The sequence below is a fragment of the Platichthys flesus genome, chromosome 23 (assembly GCF_949316205.1).
Source record: "Platichthys flesus chromosome 23, fPlaFle2.1, whole genome shotgun sequence".
NCBI classification, from domain to species: Eukaryota; Metazoa; Chordata; class Actinopteri; order Pleuronectiformes; family Pleuronectidae; genus Platichthys; species Platichthys flesus.
The window spans coordinates 5,346,936-5,369,981 of NC_084967.1; the positions used below are offsets into that span (position 1 = coordinate 5,346,936).

The 23,046-nt window shown below is 41.5% G+C and overlaps 1 protein-coding gene across 1 annotated transcript; it reads right to left on the reverse strand.

The window, feature by feature from the left end:
* Positions 1-319: 319 nt before the first annotated feature.
* On the reverse strand, positions 320-22,760 carry fbxo18 (F-box DNA helicase 1). The gene is made up of 21 exons (XM_062382639.1): positions 22,463-22,760; positions 20,784-20,951; positions 20,175-20,617; positions 19,321-19,457; positions 18,813-18,960; positions 18,289-18,470; positions 18,121-18,195; positions 17,302-17,393; positions 16,513-16,681; positions 16,028-16,247; positions 15,852-15,939; positions 15,658-15,753; positions 15,420-15,556; positions 14,767-14,863; positions 14,463-14,629; positions 13,416-13,491; positions 13,099-13,293; positions 12,656-12,781; positions 11,989-12,095; positions 1,047-1,178; positions 320-713 (listed from the first exon to the last, which is right to left on the reverse strand). The coding sequence occupies exons 1-21, from the start codon at positions 22,479-22,481 to the stop codon at positions 612-614; spliced, it is 2,976 nt and encodes a 991-aa protein (XP_062238623.1). The 5' UTR covers positions 22,482-22,760; the 3' UTR covers positions 320-611.
* Positions 22,761-23,046: the final 286 nt, after the last annotated feature.

Consider the following 23,046-nt stretch of genomic DNA (forward strand, 5'->3'; position numbering starts at 1 on the left):
TTTATAATGCGTGAAAAGGGTTGTGAGGATTAATAAACCTTCCCCATCAATCAATGTTCATTGATGGTTCTCGGAAGCTGTTTTGTTTTTGATTAGTCTTCACTGGAACGGTTGTCAGTGCACCGTGAAGCAGGGGATGTTTAGATAGCAGCTGGTAGGCAGTGGAGACTTGGAACAGAGTGGGCTTCAGTCAGAGGAAACCATCGTACACACAGGAGTTGAGGATTGTTAACGCTTTAGCCTGACCAGCGAAAAGTGACATGCAGAGGAAATAAATACACGTGTAAACCCATTTGTCCACAGATTTACGTTTTGGGTCAATGTTTGCATGGAAACACGTTGCTTCTTTAATGTCAGTCCACCAGAGTATCACTGGCTGCTATTGGCTGATTATCTCAACCGTACATTATTGAGCAATCCCATTCATCTCACAGAGAGAAACAATCACAGGGGAACAGTTTTAAAAAACAAGATCACATGGCAGAGTCAGTAAGCAGTGATCGCTGCTCTCTGTTCCTATCCTGAACAGTACATTGAAAGTCACTATTAAAAAAAAAGAAAATTAGCTTAATAAGCCACGGACGATAGGCTGACCAAATTGTCATGGTATTTCAGCCGTAGATATGCTCATCAAGCATGAGGAGGGCTGTAGGTCCGATGCGTATCCACACACATCCCTCGCACAGCAGGCCACCGTCAGACACGCCATCAGTCTAGACACAGACAAATGAGGGAGGCTTTAAAAAATAAATCATAGCGAGCTGAAGGTATAACAACACAAGACTTGAGTGTAATTTTAACACTGACTCTAATGCAAACTGGTTAGTTCAGGCAACCAAAACATTCTTAGTTGTAGACAGTCTAGGATTTAGGAGGCGTTAGAATATGTATTATCTCAAAATCCCCCACTAACATCTGGCTCTTCTCTGCAACAGTGAGGCGTTTTCATGGCGGTTAAGGGGTTAACGTTGAAAAAAGCCTGCGTACAGTGCACGCGATTATTTTGGTGGGAAAGAGGTATGAGTGAGGGTTAGACATTTACTTACAAATGGCCACTGTTGTGTGGACATGATGAACGCCGAGTCTGGCACGATGGGGTGTAAACTGTTACGGAAGCAAGTGAGAGCCTCGCCCTCCTTCCTCACAGAGCTGGCCATCTGCGACTTCAAGAAGTATTCCTGTCGACGATGTGGTGGAGAAAAGATTGTGGCACACAGATTAGATTGTTGTACCAGAACATCGATATAATTATAGTTTTAAAAAATATATCATTTTTTAAGTGTACAGGCTTTTGGTGTATGCTTTTTTCCAATTCCAATAATGCCAGTTTAATCTAAACTTTGTAATTGAGAGAATTAGTTCTAGTCTTAATGAGCAGTTGTGCTGTTAGCATTACACCCATTTCTGCCTTTTTTTACTCAATGTTGTCTGCACTGTAAAACACAACAAATCCTTAGACCTATACAGATGAACGTTACCAGTAGCGACAAATATTTCTGGTACAAACTCATCGGACCTGTGGGATTGCAAACATGCAGAACACACTCCAAAACAGGGTTTTGTCATCCTCAGAGATTAACAGATAAATCTGAGTTCATGTTGCTGTGCAGGTTGTTTGGATCGACAAAGAGGGGGTCACACACTGAACTCATTGAATCATCGGTCTATACACACTCCAGAGGCCTGTACTCTTGCATATGCATCTAATCTGTGTTTTATTGACAAGAATGTTGCCCTGGATTGGGATGTCCAAATCCATCCCGCCCCCTGGATCACGGACAGGAAACAGGAAATGGAGCCAACATTTTACAGAAAAAGGAGAAGCTAGCTCAACTATTGTCTCTGAATTAAAGTATAATCTTAGCCAGTGTTGATGCGTCCTCAGACTAGATGAAAGGCAATCATTATATTGAGTTAACCAATTATGTAAATCAGCACAAAGTTGAAAGAAGAGCTCGGCGATCTCTAATTAAGCAGAGTTCGCGCTAATGCGAGCTAACGCTGCTCCATTGACTCCTGTGTTAAGGAGCTAACAAGCTAGTAAATAGGCTAGCGTCTGTATGTCGCGGTCCACAGTCCATTTGAATGCATTCACTCGCAAGGCATTGTGTGTAGATTTTAAAATGTGTTGTACATATCTTTTTAGGAAACAGTTGTTAACAAAGGGGACAGCCCTAAAACCTTAATATTAGATTTTCTTTACAGATGTCTGTGGGAAGAGACTTGCACAGACTTGCTCCAAATGGCATTACTTTTTGAGCTTTGGCTATGAAAATTAAGTGTGTGTGCTGAATGCATGTGAATAAAAACATTTGACAGAGTTTCAGTGGAGGCCTTTATCAGCGGGTAACTTAACAAAAAAAACTGTTACTTAAATAAGGCATTCATATTCAAACTTAAACATACAAATCGAAGTTTTGTTAAACAAAAGCACCAGACCTTATCAATGAGGATCAAGAGAAATACAAATTAACCATGGCATTTCGAACTGCTCTTCCTGCTGGTTCATCTGCTTGATGTGGTGGTGGTGGTGGTGGTGGCTGCAGCTGTGGTACTTCTGCCTCAAGTGGTGGTCTGTCCAGGATGTCTTCATTCAGAGGAACTCTTCTCAATTGGGCAATGTTATGAAGAACAATGCAGGCAGATATTATATTGCAGGCCTGCTTCGGCTCCACACGAAGATAGTTCAGGCAGGCAAATCTGCGTTTTAAAACACCATTGATACGCTCAATTGTTCCCCTTGTTGCGCTGTGTGCATTGTTATACCTCTGCTGTGGGTCACATGTGACAGTAGCAAAGGGGGTCATAAGCCACCGTAGAAGTGGGTAGCCACTGTCACCCAGGAGGATACCATCTGGCGCAGTTTGTTGCAGTCTTCTGTAGAGATGACTTTCTCTTAGAATCCGTGCATCATGTACAGAACCAGGCCATCTCACAACACAGTTGGTTATTTTAAGGTCAGCATTCCCTATGAGCTGCACGTTGATACTATGCCGTCCCTTTCTGTTGACAAATTCCCGTTCTCTTTCATGGGGTGCCTGAATGTGTATGTGGGTGCAGTCAATGGCACCAATAGTGTTAGGCATCCTGGCAATTGAGAAGAATTTTGTCTTGGTTTGTGTTATTTCTTCCTCAGTATCTGGAAATCTCACATACTGGTGAATTAGACCAGCCAGGGCTGCTGCCACTGAATGCATGATGTGTCCCACTGTAGACTTTGTCACAGCCAGGCCATCTGCAATGACTTCATAGAAGGATCCACAGGCAAAGAAACGTAGGGCAATAAGCACCTGCTCCTCCACAGTTAAGGCATGACTCCTTCTTGTAGGACGTTGAAGATGTGGGCGAAGAATTTCACATATATACAAAATATCTTCTCTTCGAATTCTAAACCGTGCATAAAGCTCATCATTTGAGTACTGCTCAATGAAATTACCTCGTTGGACATACTGACTTGTATCGTCTCTGACGGTGCCGCAGGACATGTACTATGGATGTCATGTTGCAGAAGCAAAGGTCATTGACCTAACAAGCCCAGTTTTTTAAGTCTGTGACCTGTTCTTTCTCACCTGCTTTCAATTTAGCTTTATGGTATTTAAGGCCTTCCTTAGTGATAGGGCTTTCTCAGACAACATGGAGAAGAATAAAGGAAGTAATTTCACAACAGCAGAGACAACGGCCCTTTTGGAGGGTGTTCGTGCCAATTACCAGGCCCTTTTTGGAGGTTTTAGTGGTCCTGGACAGAGTTCTCTGTCCTCAAAAGTAAAAAATAAAATATGGGCCGACATAACAAGGCAAATTAATGCCACTGGTAGTGGCCAAGGGCGGAGTGTTGAGCAGGTTCGGCTTAGGTGGAAAAACATAAAGCAAAAGGCTACGAAGGACCATTCTGAGGCGAAAAACCCCCAAACAGGGAACAAGTCCATAAAACGTGGGGAGTTCACTGATACGGTTTTGGACATCATAGGAGGTGAGAGTTCCCAAGCCTTGTTTGGAATACTGCCAGCTGGTACAAGGGAGTCAATCGACCCCACGGAGCCTCTGAACCTGTCTGCTGAATTGGTCACCCTCACCCCTGTGGAGCTGGCATTTGAAGAGCCCAGCACAAGCCAGAGCCCTGTCTTGGAGGAGATGTGGAATCCACCGGCACCACCATGTAAGCGCAAAAGGCAAGCTGAGAAGGGGGATGGCTACAATGAACTACTGAAGGTGGAAACAGAACGGGCTCAGCAACAAATAATTCTAACAAATGAACAAATCAAACTAACACTTCTTGAACAAGAAGAAGTGAAGTTAAGAATTCAGTTGCTGGAAAAGCAGTTAAAAGACTGTATACTGACTTCCGGTTTGACGAGCCAGGCGATGGCAGCTTAGAGAACGTGCTCCCGACAATTGAAGTCAAAGTAACCCACTTCAACCCGAATATTGAAAAAAAAATAGTTTATAATTTGAGAATGCCTAAAGGGAAAAATAAAAAGTCAATGCAGGCGGAGATACTCGACGGCGACGGAGCTAGCCAAACTTCCTCGCCTAGCAGCGTAATGGAGGACGATGATGGCACGCATACACGCCTCGAAGTGGATCGAAGACAGACCGGAGATCTTGGCCTCATACTCAAAGAGCTGAGAGAGTTTAGAAAAGACAACAATCAGCAGCTGAGAGAAATTCGGGAAGAAATTAACAAAACCAATACTAGGATCGAAGAAGCGGAGAGAAGGATTGATGCGACTGAAACACGGTTACAAGTGGCGGAGGATACCGTGCAGGAGCTGCTACACCTTCAGATACACCTGGACGCTAAGCTGACTGATTTAGAGAGCCGCTCCAGAAGAGAAAACTTCAGAATCCACGGCGTTAAAGAGGGAGCGGAGGAAAATTCCCCTTCGATGGCGGTGTATGTGGAGCGCTTGCTGCGGGAGGGACTGGAGCTGCCGGCTGAACTTGAACTACGAGTGGAAAGAGCTCACCGCTCCTTGATGCCGAAGCCGCCCGGGGAAGCCCCGCCGAGGTCCATCGTTGTAAAGATGGCGAGCTACAGGATGAAAGATGAGCTGCTGAGAACGGCCTGGCAAAAGCGAGGATTTCAACACCTCGGAAAAAGAGTCAATCTGGATCACGACTACGCGCCTGATGTATTGAAAAAGCGAAGGGAATGTGCCGAAGCGAAAGCGGTACTGAAGGAGAAGAAAATCCGATTCCAGACGCCGTTTCCCGCCAGGTTCAGGGTCTTCTACCAGGAGGGAGTTGTGATGTACGGCTTGGCGGAGGAGGCGACGGAGGATATGGCGAAGAGGGGGCTCCCGGTGTCGGCAATTAAACAACCGAACTCGCTTTTGGAGCGGATCCAGCGGTTCACGTGGAGCACCGTTAAGAGACCAGGGAATCGGGACAGAGCTGGCAAGGTTTTGGACTTTAGGGAAAAACTACAGGTTTTTAGATGCCAGGACTCGGGTGACTAAGTTAACTGAAAACTGCGAGTCTACTCAGAATATATCGGGTGAGTCTGGTGAATCGATATTCTCTTTCTTCTTTTTCTCCGAGGACTCCCAGCAGAGGGAGGAATTAGGACTGTTAACACGTCCTGCTTATTAAAGAAGCATTGTACGGGCTAAACAACTACGATTATAACGTAAACGTCGGGGGGATTTTTCTTTATGTTGCCGGAACAGAGACACCATGCATGAAGGCCCTCTCCCACCTGATAGGGGGGGAGGCTTTACCTCAGAGCCCTCATACCATCAGGGCTTCATCAGGGTCAATATTGAGACCCCACAGTTGGAAGTCTTATTTTCTGTCTTTATTGTTCTTACTGTGTTATGTGTGTTGTGGCAGTTTTTGCTGCCGTTTGTTGCTGCTGTTCTTTGCAGCCTGTGGGGTATAACCTGTGATTCTTTTTGTCACATATGGACACTTATGGTGGTGTGCTTTGGGTTTATTTCATTTATCTTTTTTACCCTTATTGTACATTGAATGCAATCAGTTAAAATAGCAACTTATAATGTGAATGGCCTTGTCAATCCCATTAAGAGGAGTAAGATTTTAACTAAACTAAAAAGAGAGAGAGTTGAGGTGGCGTTTTTACAGGAAACACATCTTTCAGATACAGAACATGCTAAATTAAAACGCTTGGGCTTCAAGCATCAGTACTCATCATCATATAAGGCTGGGCATAGAAGGGGGGTGGCGATATTGATTTCCAACAATACTAGTTTCGAACCCATTTTTGAGAAAAAGGATACAGAGGGAAGATTTATTTTCGTGAGGGGAAATTTTGGGGGCTCATTGGTCACTGTATTAAACATTTACGCTCCTCCTAACTCTGACTGGAAGTTTTTTAAACTGATATTTGATTTGATAACAGCGGAGACCCATGGGGTTCTAATCTGCGGGGGGGATCTCAACATTAGACTAAATCCCAAACTGGACTCCTCGAATACACATACAGCCCAGCCCAAATTGATAAACAAAAAACTCAATATGGCTATGAAAGAAATCGGGTTAATTGATATCTGGAGAGAATTGAATCCTTCAAAGAGAGACTACACTTTTTTTTCAAATCCACACTTGGCGTATTCAAGGATTGATTATTTTCTTACTTTTGCTAAGGATCTATACAGGGTTGGTGGCTGCGACGTGGGGAGCATGGACCTTTCAGACCATAGCCCCATTTATTTAAAATTTAATCTTGAACAGTATCGGAGGGACACCTTATGGAGATTAAACACTTGTGTACTGAATCAGATGAAGGAACAAATCAAGAAGGATATTGCTGAATACTTGGAACAGAACAATAATGGTGAAGTTTCCCCTCCAATATTATGGGATGCATGTAAAGCTGTGCTTCGGGGAAAAATAATTGGCTACAGCGCTCACATAAAGAGAGTAAGGCAGAAAGAGTTAGTTCAGTTGGAGGCGGAATTAAAACAATTAGAACAAAATCATAAAGATACAAATGATCAGAAAATTAGAGAGCTACTTAGGAAGAAAAAGAACGAAATAGATGAGATCTATACCAAAAATATACAAAAAAAGTTAATTTTTACAAAACGCGGAAAAGCCAGTAAATTATTAGCTTATAGGCTGAAAAAACAACAAGCAGAGAATTCAATTCATAAAATAAAAAATCCTATCACTAATTCTATGCATTACAAATTAAAAGAAATACAAGATTGTTTTGAAAAATATTATAAAAAACTATACTCCCAACCTCAAATTGATGGAGAGAAGATGGAAGATTTCTTTCAGAAGATTAATCTGCCTAAATTGAATGGTGAACAAAGTAGGAACCTTGCAGCTAAAATAACAGAGAAAGAAATTTGTTCAGCCATATCACACCTTAAACCAAATAAAGCTCCAGGTCCGGACGGGTTCCCTTCCGAATGGTACAGAGCCATGGAGGGTTCTTTGCTCCCTGTGTTGCAGTCCACCTTTAACTGGGTTCTTAAAGAGAACAGTATACCCCTGTTATATCCCTGATTCCGAGGGAGGGGAAAGATAAGTCTGAATGTGGTTATTATAGACCAGTAAGCGTGTTAAACCAGGATTATAAAATTTTGACCCACATACTAACCAAACGAATAGAGGGATTATTACCACAAATTATTAGCCTTGACCAGACAGGTTTTATTCGTGAAAGACAAACTCAAGATAGTATCAGAAGGACACTACATGTAATTAACCGTATAACAGAATATAATTTAGAAGCAGTATTAGTGGGGCTAGATGCAGAAAAAGCTTTTGATTGTGTAAATTGGTCTTTTTTGTATAGAGTTCTGGACAAATTTGGATTTCATAGCACCTTTATTAAAACAATACAAGCTCTCTATGATGGCCCAAGGGCGAGAATTAAAATAAATGGGGCTGTCTCTAGCCCCTTTTCATTAGAACGAGGAACAAGACAGGGCTGCCCAATTAGCCCCCTCCTGTTTGCAATCTTTATCGAGCCCCTGAGCCAGTGGATCAGTCAGGACGACAATATTAAAGGAATCGATATGAATGGGGGAGAACAAATTATTTCGTTATACGCTGATGATGTATTGGTGTATTTAACCAGCCCTGAGCAATCTTTAGCACGGTTATTTGAACTCTTGGAACAATATGGATCCTTCTTTCTTTCAGTCCCTTCCACTGGATATATCGGACCAACAGTTTCAGGAGTGGGACAAGCATATTTCGAGGTTCATTTGGCAGGGACGAAGGCCAAGAATTAGATACCAGACTTTACAATTGGCAAAAAACAAGGGCGGGATTGCTCTCCCATGCTTAAAAGATTACTATACTGCTGCTCAATTGCGGCCATTAATATGTTGGTGCAACCCGGTATACTGCGCTAGGTGGAAGGAGATTGAAAGTGCTATATCGGATGAATTTCCAATCCAGGCTGCAATTGGGGATAAGCGCTTATTGAATAATTTAAAGGAATTGGGAAACCCATGGATATGTTTGTCACTAAAGATGTGGAACAAGGTAATAGCGCAAAATAACCTGAAGGATGCGGTTAAGGTCTTGAGATGGTGCGCATTTGATCCAGATTTTTTGCCTAAAAATTGGGACGCAAGATTTAAGAGATGGGGGTCGCAAGGTCTAACAGCGTATTGCACATTTTTGCATAAGGGGACCATGAATAGTTTTCAAAATCTGAAGGGGCAGTTTGGCTTGGATAAGGACGATTTTTACAGATTCCTTCAGGTCCGGCATTATTTTGACCAGATACAGAAGGGGTGTACACAAGTAGGCTGGGATAATATTCTGTTGAAAGTAGACGCTTATTCCACTGGCTCTAACCAAAAACTTATCTCAATATTTTACAAGGGGTTACAACAAACAAAATGTAGTTCACTGTATGTAAAACAAAAATGGGAACATGAAGGAAACCTCGTTCTAAAGGATGAAGATTGGGAGAACCTATGTGAGATACAGAGGAAAACTTCCAGCTCAACTGTATGGCGAGAGTTTTGCTGGAAAAACCTTATAAGGTTCTTCATCACTCCAGCTCAAAAGAGGCACTACACAAATTCTTCGGCATGCTGGCGACAGTGTGGGTGCCTCGTAGCAAATCATTTCCACATATTTTGGTCCTGTGCATCATTGATTCCATTTTGGCGGGAGGTTTATAAAGTTATGCAAAGCATTTTTAAGACAGACGTTCAATTTAAATTTGAGTCTTTATATTTGGGTGCCTTAACATCAGAAAATGTTTCTTCAAATGTCAAATATTTATTTCGGATCCTAAGTGCTGCTAGTAGAAAAGCTATTACTAGAAGGTGGTTAAAACCAGGAAAACCTACTGTGGAGGAATGGATTGACATTATCTATGATATTTTTAAGATGGAAAGGATTACTTTTGCTTTGACACTGCAACAGGGAACTTTTTTGAAAAGATGGGAAAGATGGAAAACTTATATCACAACAATACAACCATCATTTGTCTAAAGTAGAGTGTTGTATCCTTTTTGTTTTTTATTATTTTCCCTCGGTAGAGGGCTTTTTGAGTCACTGAGGTTTACCCCAACTTGTTTGTTTATTTAGTTCTTGTTCTTATTTTACTATGTTTAAAAAAAAAATAAATAAATGCTTATGTGGATATAATACAGTATGTATGAGGTCCTATTGGGTTCCTGTTCACTTTTATGCTGTTTACTGAACCTGTGATACTTATATGTGGACTTTTTACATCTTTGGACGGTTTAGTGAGAAGTATATATGTATTGTTTCTGACTGTAATGTGTGGACCTGGAAAATCTTAATAAAAAAAAAAAAAAAAAAAAAAAAAAAAAGACTATACTGCATAGTTTAACACTGTTTGTTTAATAAATCACATTGTTTTTCCTTCATAATTCCTTGTTAATTGGAGTTTGTAATGTCACTTACACGCAGTAGTGTAATGTTTATTCTGTGTTGCACTTCTGACGCCGATTTGTTAAAGAATTGCAGTGAACAGCGTGCATGTTTTCAGGAAAAAAAAAGGAACGTGAAAAGGAAATTAACATTGATCAAACAGCCATGAAGCTTAGTTGTATTAAACAAAGAACTTTGGGAGCAGTTACACTTCAACTGTTCAAATCTTAACATGTAATCTCCCTCAAATCCACCTCTGAGGTGGGATCAGGGTGATCCTGATTTTTAGGATCAAACTGATCCAGATTTCCCACTTAAGTTTTGAAATACTCAACAGCAGCTTTTAATCCGGATCAAAGGCAGGATTGGATTGCCAAATCTGAATCTGAATCTTCAGGATCAGATTTGCTTTGAAATACCCGTTTTTAGGATCTGATCAGGATTTAATCTAATCCAGGTGGATTAATCCTGTCGGATCATTTTGAAATACCGGCCCCTGGAGGGCAGGAGTGCAAGAACCCAGTTAAAGCAACCACTACAGCTGGCATTCTATTGAATTTCAACAGACTTGTTGCACAAAACATCAATGACACAGGTGGAGAAGACAACAATGGTTTAGATATATTTGTCCAATAGAGGAGCTCCACATGACTACTAATGCAGCCACTGTGACTTGGGGAGATTATAATTCTCCTTTTTCAAGGGCAGCTCAGATTTGGTGATGACAATAAAACTGTTAACTTGATAACTTTCTGTAGCCTGGTCCCCCTGATGCATCCAATAGACGTCACCTGTCTCCAGAAAGGCCTCATTCCTTCACCCTGCAAGATTTTCATTCTCAATGAGCTGCAAGTCAACGCATCAGGAAAAACACAGGTGTTCTAGTCAAGGGTCCCAGTATGCCTGACAGTGAACCAGCTACAACTATTATTAAATGTACAATTATTTTTTTATTTACAGTAGTGCTATACCTTATGTGTTGTGTCTGCTGTGACAGAGGGGTAGTGTGTTGCTGTAAACGGGTTCTCACCACAAGAGGAACAACAGAATATTTTCTGTTTTTACGCCACAGAAAAGTTGCAGACGTGAGTTCATGTGGTTCAACAGAAATGTGAGGTGGACGAGTGTTGAAACTGTGGTAACGGCTTCTCTGGAAGAATCGTTTTGATTCCGTAGTCCTCGTTAATATCTTGAAATGTATTTAACCTTTAACATGCGGTAGTGATAAACTTCCAAGTGACGACAATAGACATCGATTCATACAAAGTGGGAAACAGAACTGGGAACAAGCAAAGAGAAGTTCAAGCAGTGAAGTGCTGAGTCAGATTCAGTTGGTTCCGGGTCTTTGTGGAAGTGTATTGTTAAGATTTTTATGGTACAACTACTTATCTCCAAACCATTGTTGTCTTCTCAACCTGTGTTATTGATGTTTTGTGCAACAAATCTGTTGAAATTCAATAAAATGCCAAGTATAGCAGTTACTTTAACTGGGTTCTTGGCACATTCATATCGTCGGGTCATTAAACATGAATGAAAACATAATTATTAATGCTATATATGTACAAGTATGAATACTTTACTACTGTAGATCCCTACCAATTGTACATACTAAATCTTTAAGTGAAAAAAGCTGTTTTTCTCTAACAGTATTTTTACTGAGCGGTATGCAGCTTCCAAATCCCTTCCACCGTCTTAACAGTTCCAATGATGCTCTGTCATATTTCAGATTGAGTTTGAGAACCCAACAGTCATTAGTCATTATACCCATTGATGCCTTTGTTACTTAAGCGGACTCCTTTCACCAAATCTGACGTTTACAAATCTGAAAATAGCAGCAGATCAACTGGGTCCACTTTGCACCAGGTCACTAACTTTGGGCTGTGGCGCTTGAAGGTAAACTTCAAGTTGTAAAAGTTGAACTCAAAGTAGATTGCTCTTGGAACACCTCCTCTTTCATGTTATTGTTTTATCAGAGGCAATATTGTTAATAGAAACTATTGAAAGTAGTTGTTGTGACGGCTACACGAGAAGTCATGTCTAAGACACTTGGAATAGAAAAGATATATATACTAGCATCTGTGTGTACGTAATGAATAAAACAGAGGAAGCATTCAGAATAAAAAGTGAGGGGCATTGTCTGACATGTCCTACCCCGTCCACTGTGAGGATATTGTAGATGCTCTTGGTGATGATCAGCGTTGTCTTGGCACGAGTCACCGCCACATACAGCAGGTTCCACTCATCGTCAGGAATGTTTGCTGAACAGGAAAGAGAAGGAAAATGTAACAACTTCCCAGAAGAGGGACCTACACTAAAAGTATTCAAACAGTTTCTACTGGTGAGTACTTAATGCTTTGTCCAAGTTTGAACCATAGCCTGTGAACTTCTTAGTCCAACACCATTAATGTGGCCAGTATGGCAATATATTGGACAATTCTTTTAAAAATAAAAACACAAACACTTTCAGAAAGAGCCTTGATGCCATTTACTGGCTACGTGACACACACACATATATATACATATATATATATATATATATATATATATATATATATATATATATACATACATATGTAAGCTATTTCTAGATGTGGTTTCCTGCTGATTTTATATATATATATATTCCCCAACTGGTGAAGCTCCTCGACAGCTGCTTCGATATATATATATAAAATCAGCAGGAAACCACATCTAGAAATACCTTTTTTCAGTGGTTCTAAAGAGCCAACCTCACTGAACAGTAATATCCAAACACAAGAGACTGTGAGAAACAGAAATATAAAATGTGTAGAAGAGAAGAGTCCAAGATAATACTCACTGAATGAGAAGGTGATCACGCCCTGCAGAAGGTACCGGGGAGAGGGAACCAGGGTAAAGTCCTCGCCGATCACAACAGTGTCGAACTCAAGACCTTTAGCCTTGTGGACCGTTCCAACTATGAAGTCTTGAACATGAGATGAGTGCAAAACAAAGCTGTCATCATTGCAAATAGGTTTTCACGGATTTTAAAGAGGGATGTTGTAATTCAAACAATCGTATTCAATTTTAATTATTAAAGAGCAAACACAGGTAAAAAAAAGTCATTCATCAAGGTGCTATGGCGGTGAAAATATCTGCACCCCCCCCCCCCCCCCACACACACACACACACACACACACACACAGTTTAAAGTTGTCGGCATGATTTGAAAAAATTCCCACAAAGACAAACACATCTGTTACTTTAGTTCACATTATTTCAGCGAGTGGTGTGCCTGCAAACCTGCTTTGCGAAAGTCTTTCTCGAAGCAGCTGTCGAGGAGCTTCACCAGTTGGGGAATCCGACTTCTATATTTTTCAACGATGATGACTTTGCTCGCCAGCTCCAAGTCCTCCGTCTGATCGATGTATTGCTTCAGGGCGTGGAAGGAACTGCGACTTTTCTTTGCAAAGGAGCGAATGAGGGGATCCTTGAAGGCTGAAGACAAGGTAACATGAAATGGCAAAGGTGAGCGTGTTTCGTAAAAAAAAAAAAAAAGGGAAATAATAATATAAAATTTGCAGGATTGTTTAATGCATGTGCATTTGCAAGCGCCTCACCATTTGGTTCTTGGTCTGGCGCTTGCATCAGTCGCCAGATGTCCAGGATCCTATTTAGGCCGATGTTTTTAACATCCTGAGGGAGAAGTTGGATCTGTGAGCACTTTATCAACGAGGGCCTTTTACAGTTCACTTGTGCATTCAAGTTTGTTAAAACCTGATGTTGTAACTCGAACTCTGATAATTTTATGCTGAGAATTACAAATTCTGAATGCTTTTCCCCACACTAAATTCTTATCAGATGACCCCACATGTGTGGTTTTGCGTTTCTGTTAAAAGGGGGTTTTGGTAGTTTCTCCTCACTCTTGCTGAGGGTAGACTATGTGGCACCTTGTTATGCCCATTGAGACAAATAGTGATTTGTGAATATGGGCTATACAAATAAAACAGCTTTCAATCAACTATGAATAGTGAGTAAGCCTTGCTATAGGTTGATGACTTTTCAATTTGCAATTTTGGTGAAAGATGGTTACCACTTTAATAGCAACAGCCAGCAGTTGGCTATCACTGTTAGTAGAGGGAAATCTTAGCTTTGACCAGAATCTATAAAGATTGACGTCGCAACTCCACTTCCTCCCACTATTCCAAAAATGAAGCTGAAATGCCCAGGATGGGAACCCTGGGCAATTTGGTCTGCACAGTAGTAGTGCTTGCAAAGCATTTTTTTTTTTATCAATTAAGTGTCTGAAATGTCCCTTTCTGTTGTTTATGAGAAACGAGAGGAAGAGACGATATCAATGTTCTGATCAAGCATTCAACAAGAAGCCAAATTCACTTGAACTGTCAGACAGAAATAGCACAAGTGCTGATGAGTGTCAAGTGTGTATATGTGTGGGTGTTTGTCTGTGTTTGTTTGTTAGGTAGCAGGATTATGCAAAACCAAATGGAAGGATGAGGTATAGAACAGGAGAGATACTATATAACTTTGGTCTGGGTCTGGATCAGGGGGCAGATCCAGTAATTAGTTCTTTCTTTAACACTGTGGAGATAGTTCTCACAATGTTAGTTGTGAGACATTTCCAAGTGTCTGTTTTCATGCACACTCACTCCTATGAAGTGGATCCGGCAGAGCGGGTTGACGTCTGTCAGGCTGACGGCTGTACTGAACACGCTGTAATTGCACCTAGACAAGATGGCAATCTTCCCCGGGTTAGGACTCACACCCGTCCTCACAAACTCTAAGGTCTCGACTGCAGCCTGGTTACATACACCACCTACAGAAGGGACAGACAGCACACACACACACGTGTCTAATCTAAAAATCAACCAATCGAAATGTCTGGCATTGAAATCGTTTCCCTACATTTTCAAGAAGAGAAAATATTACAAGGCAACCATTGGCTGTACTTACCCTTCTGCTTGCCTCCTACCAGAGTCTTCTGGACTCGCTTACACACTTTGAGGATGGTGGCTGCCACGTAGGCGATCTCCGCACCAAACCGAAAGCTCTGCATAAACACGAGTGCCACAAAGGTTCATTTTTTTAGATTAACACTTAAAATGTAGAAAGAAATATAACCTCAGCAATAATTGCAGTGAATATGGTGATGAACAAACCTTTGGAACCATCACTTCCCTAAAAATCTTCCCTAGTAATCAGTATCTTGCACATAACTTAATAAATTCTAGATAGATGAACAGATTTAACAATAATGTTTCACAAATTTAAAAAATAATTACTGGAAACACTGCAAATGGGTTTATCTAAAATTAAAAGGACAATGACCCATGCTGGAGAAGTGGTAAAGAGGCAGGGACTCATTCTTGAATAGGTTATTAGGAATAAATCTGATTAAATCTCTTGCCTTGTGGCTATTTGGATTAATACCAAGTTAATTCAATTTTTAAGAAGATGTTGGCGGACTCTAAGCAAAGACCCAGAATAAAAATGTGGGGAAAGTTTCAAACTTTCAAACGTTTCTTGTAAGTACCATTCATTTACACACCTCTATTTATTATGTCGTACATATTCTAAACTCTTATCTGCAGTGTGTATGTGTTTACCCGTGTCAGGTAGTAGATGTGTGTGTGGTCAACAACATGCAGCGCATTGACGGCTCCTCTGAAGGTGTAGATCTGCTGATGAGGATCTCCGACCAGGATCTTCCCACACTTCTGAGACAGCAACACGTCCATAATGGCTGAGAGGAAGGAAAAAGAAGATGTCGTCATTCTCACTAAACAAACAGGAAATCATGCTCTTCCACAATCCTGCAGGTCAGTAACTGCTCTTGGTCGTCACCTGGAGTGCAGTCCTGGGCCTCATCGATGAAAATGACATCGTACTGGTCAGACAGGCAGGGTTTTGGGGATTGGAGCTGCCATAATTTGAGATAACCTTTGAATGAAAAGCTCCAGTTACCATAGCTGCATTGTTTCCCTTCAGCTTATAACAGATATTTTATACATTCACTTTAATTTTTACAGTTGATTTACCATCATGAGTCATGTAGTATGCCTGTGCTCTTTTTTCATTGAGATCTTTCATCTTGTTCCATATCGTCCGTGCATCATGGACAACCAACTAGGATTTCAGAATAAAAGACAGCTAAATTTAATAATTCATTATGAAACTAAAAGCACAAAGTTGTGTCAGCTGTATGCATTCTTACCAATTTTTCATCATCTGTTATAATCGTCTTATTGCCCTTATTAGATACGTGGGTGCTGGCGACATGGCTAGTGGTGATGGTCGGGTCTGCTGAAGCCATGAATGTGTTGAGAGTCGTGGTCAGGACTTTGGCCTTGATGAAGCCACCTCGGCCTTTAGGCAGCACAGAACTGAGGGTATACGGCTTTAGGTTAAAGGTCAGCTTCTGACGATTCTGATACCTGATGCAGGGGAGACCGCAGAGCACAGGAAGTGAAAATAAACAGCTGTCCGTTAGGTAAACGTTTCTACAGAAACCAGGGAAAACAAGTCCAAGATAATTCTGCTGCCGTGCTTGTATGTCATACTGGATATAAATGGACAAACAGTTATCCACAGAGGAATGAAATTTCCTAAGCAAAACAAATGCTACAGTTAGGGTTAGGGTTTTCATGGACCCAAACAGTCTGAATGTATGACTTCTACTTGGAGCGTCTGGGTTCTCACATCCGCCCGACATCACTGAAGGCCAACGAGTGGACGGTCTTGCAGTCCACATTCTTGGGGAAGCGGCGCTCCGCCTCACAAGCCACCGACTTATTGAAAGCCACGTACAGGAAGCGTAAGTGCGGACGCTGCTCGGCATACTTCACCAATGTGGTCGTCTTTCCTGTACCTGTGACAGACAGCACGAAGATAAGGTTCTGAGGATTGTTTTTTTTTCACACTTACCACACTGGCACTGATAAAACATATTGACAACCTTTTTCACATCTACAGGCACACCATGTGTTTCAATGACACATTTAAAACTTTCAGACTACCTCCTACAATGTTAAAAGGGATTTAAAGATACTTTGTACCATAACACAGCGGAGAAATGTCTGCAAAACCCCATGATGAGAAATAATCAAAACAACACATTTTCGTATTTGTCATCCAAATCAGCTCTTCAGAAAACATTGGAGCCGACATGCATCTCAAAGAAACCTGTTGTTACATGATAAAACAAATGAAGGCTTAGAATCACGGCTGGTATGGATTAACTTTCTAAAGGAGAAAGAACGCCCCCTGGTGATCTTTCAGATGTTGTGTAATTAAATCTAGCTATGGGTCTGTTTTACACAAACAGGAAATAGTGCAACTACAGTGTTGTGTTAAAATGGTTGTTCTGTGGTTCTTGCATTTACTTGTTGTATTGTGTTGTGTTGGCTGTTTGTGTGTTCTGTGAGTCTAAGGACTGCAGAATGGGCCATGAGGAGCAGTGACTATCCCACCATCACCAACTCCACGTACCTGCAAAAGCTATGATCTTGACCACATGGTTGTTCTGGATGTCGTGACTGAGGATGTTCTGCTGTTCACAGGTCAGCTGCATCTGAGGCCGCCTAACAAAAACACACGCACAAAACAAATGTTAAAAACAAAATCGAATATCCTTCATAAACGTATTACAAGTTGTACGTCATCACTTAAAAAGCTTGAGTGACCCAAAGTTACCTTTAATAGCATTGATAACAAACCAAACAAGAAACAACATGATGAGTTCTGATTACTATGGATAAATGTTGGTACTTTTTAGAAAACCACTAAAAGCAATAAGGCTTTAATTGACATGTTCTAATCTGGATAAAAAACCATGCAGGATCTGGTCAGGGCTTTAGTCATGCTAACATCAAATAACTGAATGTGAACTTTGGCTGTAACATGATCCTTGCTGGTGTCATATGACCTGGCGTGAGTACTTCTAAATCTGCTGGGATTTCCACCCGCAACAGACAACAGAAAAGTTTGAAAAACATCCACCGAGCAGCAGACAAACCATTACATTGGTTAAAAAAAAAATGTATAGTAGGTGGAATTAAGGGTTGCTGCCATTCTCTGTGTTATCGGTGTCCAGCCACATACTGATTACATAACTTGGCCACAGGCCGAAGACTTTTTTAACAAACATAAAACCTATTTGTTTTGTTTCTGTTTATCAATGGTAGCGCTCGCAGTCATCAAATAAAGAATCTTTAATTGGTCAAATACTGGTGAGCCGACACTGCAGATATTATGAATGATAAACAAAGTAGGATTAACTTGTATCTCAGACAAAATGTCTGCCCTCACCCATTCTGAGTAGATCCGACAGAAAAGGGCCCGTTCTCCATCAGCTGAAGCACATAGTAGATGTTGTAATGCGACCTGAAGAGGCAGAGAAGAAGAAAAATCATGGGGAGGTCGACATGAAGTGATGAAGGATGTGGGAAGATAAATGGGGACACTTTGGAGTTTTACCTGTTATTTATCTGGATTTCACTTCTCTCTAAAGCCAGCAACATCATGGCCATGTGGCTGAGGTACTCTGTAATGGCAGAGTGCGACATGCACCCGGAGAGCAGAGACACCAAGTCCTGCACGTCACCAATATTCTCACTTAGTATCAATATGATCGCCATGGCTGCAAATGGGTTGGGACCCTGGAGATCGGACACGAATCATGTAAAGATTTCAAATTTTTCTCAAAGTTGTCATTTATCGCTTATACATTTGAATTGACTAGATACGGATCTTTGTTTTAAATCCACAACAAATTGCTGACACTGGTATTTTTTCATCAAGATCTATAAATTGTTCTCTGAGAAATAAATGAAAATTTAAGATTTCCATCTTGCAATGTTAAGGAATCATGGATCCAACCTTACAATACTTAGAAACTCGTGAAATTAGCTGCTTGTAAAAACATACGCCTCATTTTGACACATTTAACACTTGATTATTCAATGAATTGTGAGTTTTGTTTGTGTGTATGTGTATTGTACCTCAGAGCCATGGTTAAAGTACTTCTGAATATCAGGAATACGTAATCTCATGGAGGCCTCAGCCATAGGAAAGAGGCGATGTTTCTTAACACACACCAGGATGTCCTCAGGACTCACCCGCTCTCCAACCTTATGTTGAGCCATAAAACTGCGCACACACACACACACACACACACACACACACACACACACACACACACACACACACACACACACACACACACACACACACACACACACACACACACACACACACACACACACACACACACACACACACACACACACACACACACACACACACACACACACACACACACACACACACACACACACACACACAGTTAAAAAAGGATCAGATGAAATAATGCTTTTAACGTTTTCATCTACACAGATTTGTGTTTCTTTCTACAGTTGCTTAGCTTTGTCTTAATTTTTGCTCAGGAAATGTTTTATATCATCATTTAAATAAACAGTAGACACCCATTTGAAAATTGTGCAGACTTACACAACGAGATGTCGTATGCTGTGCCGTTCTAATGCTGGTTCTGTTATGCCGTTGTCCTTCAGGTTGGACACCATCTCCAGCTCGGCGTCCTTCTCTCTCATCATGTAGCGGTAGTATTGTTTCTTGAAGGGCAAAAACTGAAAAGAGAAACACACAACGTCCAAGTCCATTTGGTGAACTTAACTTTGCCTCGGAGATTTGGACAGAAAGTCATGCGATATATTTATGACATAGGTAAGTTGATCAGGTGAACACACATTGTCAGACAAGTGACAAAAGATCTGCCAAAACCCTTCCCTCTGTACATATAAACATGCCCTATAAGAGTTAGGTGCAGCATTTGAGGGTTTTTGCCACATAACCAACTAAATGGAAAAGACTTTGAAGAGTGCGCTTTAAAAAATAGAGGTTATATAGTTTTAGTTTTTCAGAACTAAACAATTACTTATTCATAATAACAGATATTCTTGTTGAAACAGGGTAACAGTCTTTTACAGTGTTGCATTATGGGTCGTTTATACCCCTAAACCTTGTCCTGGGAGAGAGCGGTCCTCCCTTGCGACTCCTTGAAGTTTCTGTTATGTCCCCCGTTAAAAGTAGTTTTCCCTCACTATGGTCGAGGGTTTAAGGGCAGAAGATGTTGAATCAAATTGTTTTGTGTCAATATGGGTTATACAATGTGCTAAAGGTCTTGTTTTTACCAACGTTCTTTTGACAAGTGCACAGAGTGAACAATCATAAAAATGTGACAGATTACTTCTGGACAAGCTCTCTTTAAATTTGTTTCACCATTATTCCTGCTAATTCCTCAGTGTATGTCGAGATGAATTTCAGTACAAACTGTTTTGTTTCACCTTGGTGTCCTGGACAATGCTCCTCCAATGATGGCAGACGAGGCTGATGCTGCGGTAGAGATCCTGGGCGGGGATGTAGCCTAGCACCTGCCTCAGCACCTCCAATGGAAGGTCATCTATGCAGCCCTGGGGCTGCAGAAGGTCCTTGCTGCTGCCTACCAGCCCATAGTGAGCATCAGGAAGGGCCTCTACCTCCTCATCCTTTTTGTGATTGTCTCTGTCATATATTTCAAAGTCATCTACCCCAAACATTTCCGCGGTCATTCCCTCCAGGTAATCCACCTTCTCCTCAGAAGCTAGCAGAGAGGAATCGTCAATCTCCTCCTCCTCCTCATACGTTTCCTGAGATTCTGAAGAGAGTGCAGCAGCAAGGAGGCTGTCATCATCAATCTCATCAACCTCTTCTTCCTCCTCTTCCTCGAGCTGAGGCTGTGAAACCATCCCTTGTAAGTGAAAGAGAAAGGACAAAGATCTATCAAAACATTTTATGAATAAAACAACAGAAAGGTCTGGATAAAACAGTCACTAAATATATGTCATGCACAGATGTCCTCCTTTCGGTGTTTCACTCATTTGACAATCAGTGATATTAAAAAGTGTCATCATTACCACACTTCCGTCGCTTTTTGGTCGTTCTGGGGAAAAGCCACTTGTTTGGCTCACAGCTGCCCTGCCCCTGGTTGAAGGTGAGGGGCTGGGTAAGGGCATTAGTGCCCTCTGCACTTTGTCCCAGTTCATCACACTCGTTTGCATTCAGGTGCCTCCTCTTGACCTTTGCTTGGAAACCAAAGCACACAAAATGTTGTAAAGCCAGCATGACACATGCTAATGTATTGGGATTGATCCTATATACTGTCAGCTACTTAGTAGTATATCTACAAACGTAAACACCCTGTTTAGTCAGTGTAACACAAAACTAAACAGAGCTTAAAATGTTATAGAGTGACAGCCAACACATCAACAACACAATGAGGCGACGATGGAGTCCATGGAGAAAAGTGGTGAAGAGAGGACGAGGAGGGGAGAAGGAGTGTGAAAGCGGTGCTTTCTTCCCCGTGTCTCACTATATTAAAAGACTTGGTCATTTGAATTTTGATTATCTGTTGTGTTGACAGTTTATTTTGTTGTGTTGGTTATGTTGCTCTGTTTGGTTGTTGTTGTGCCAGCTACATGGGGTCAGATCAGCAGGTCGATCAGGGAGAGTGACAACAGGTTTGCACGATCAGGTCTGTGAGAAAGGAGGAGCTGGGCAGACTCAAGGGAACATAGAATGGGTGAAGTGCGCTGCATCAGATTACACTTTAGTCAACCTATTGCATTTATCTGCTGTATTTGTGCAGGTAGGTTGAATTGTGAGGTCAGCATGAGCCAAAGTTGGTCTTGTGTATGGTTTCTCTTTGTCTTTCTATTTAGCTCACCTCATACTTGCCAGCACAGGTGGTAGCTTCCAGGCAGGTGAGGCTATAAAGGTGAATACTAGTCAGTAGTGATAGGGGGAGAGAGGAGTTGGCGGCTTGCGGTGAGGCTGCAGTTTTCTCTAGTTTTAGTTTTATTTATCTTTTTGCATTTCCCAGCGATATTTTTGTCTTCCTGTTGTAGAACCCTTTTGTGCTAAATGCATTTTTTTTATCTACTCCTCCTTCTTCAGTTTTACTTTTTCCCCAGTGCCAGATAGCCCCTTCACCCCTTATCTGGGGTTTACTGCGTTACAAGGAGGATGAAGAGAAGTGGTGAAGATAGGAGGAGGAGTGAGGTAGTTAAGATAGGAGGTGTGAACAGGAGGAAGAGGATTGAAGTGGCGAAGAGAGGAGGTAGATTAAAGTGGTGAAGAGAGGAGGAGGTAACTGGTGAAGGAAGAGGAGGACGAGGAGACTGGTGGTAAGAGAGGAGGAAGAGGTGAGAAGTGGTAAAGAGGAGGAAGAGAAGATAACTGGTGAAGGAAGAGGAGGACGAGGAGACCAGTGGTAAGAGAGGAGGAAGAGGAGAGAAGTGGTGAAGACAGGAGGAAGAGGAGGTAACTGGTGAAGGAAGAGGAGGACCAGGATCGAACTGGTAAAGAGAGGGGGAAGAGGAGGTAACTGGTGAAGGAAGAAGAGTACTAGGAGAGCGGTGGGAAAGAGAGGAACCACCAGGAACAGTTTGCTATTGTCTTAAAACCATAAGACCGTGTTTTCCCTTTCTCCTCAGTACAGGTGAACTCTCTTTAAGTGGCCTTAGATCAGAAGAACTGCGAAATTTGGAGACAAACCCTAGGAGGTGTGTTCAAGTCTTGTTATGAGGGTCCTTACCTTTCACAGCCACCTCCATCGTCGAGCCTACCAAACATTTAAGCCAAGCAGAAACTCTCCGTCCTTAGCAGGTTAGGCTCCTTGAAAGTAAACAGTGACTGGAGCTAGCTTGTTCAACGCTGTCCTCCCGGTTTCTGCAAAATGCACAACCGTGACTCGCGCGCGTTGATTTAAACGGATTCAATAAACACCATTACCGACTTGTTGATGTGTGTTTGTAAGGAAAAGAGAGAATCTATTTTTAAGACGCTAAAAGCTGCGGTTCTAAAGTTTGAGTCGTAGGTGAAGAGAGCACATGATTGGTCAGCGACTTGTTCTCCTCCCCTTCTTTGAACTGTATCGGTAAACTAGCTTAAAGGCGCAGTACCGCCACCTGCTGGACTGGAGTGCGATGGTATAGCTCGGTTCGCTTATAATAAACAGTGATAACAAAATTATAATATTAAAATGTGTGAAAGTAGATTTATACTAGGACTCGACAACTAAACGATATCAATCATCACAATATGATTTTATCAATAGCAGAACACAAGTCTTATATGTATCGATAAATATTGTTTGAGCACTGTTAAGTTTTTATTCTC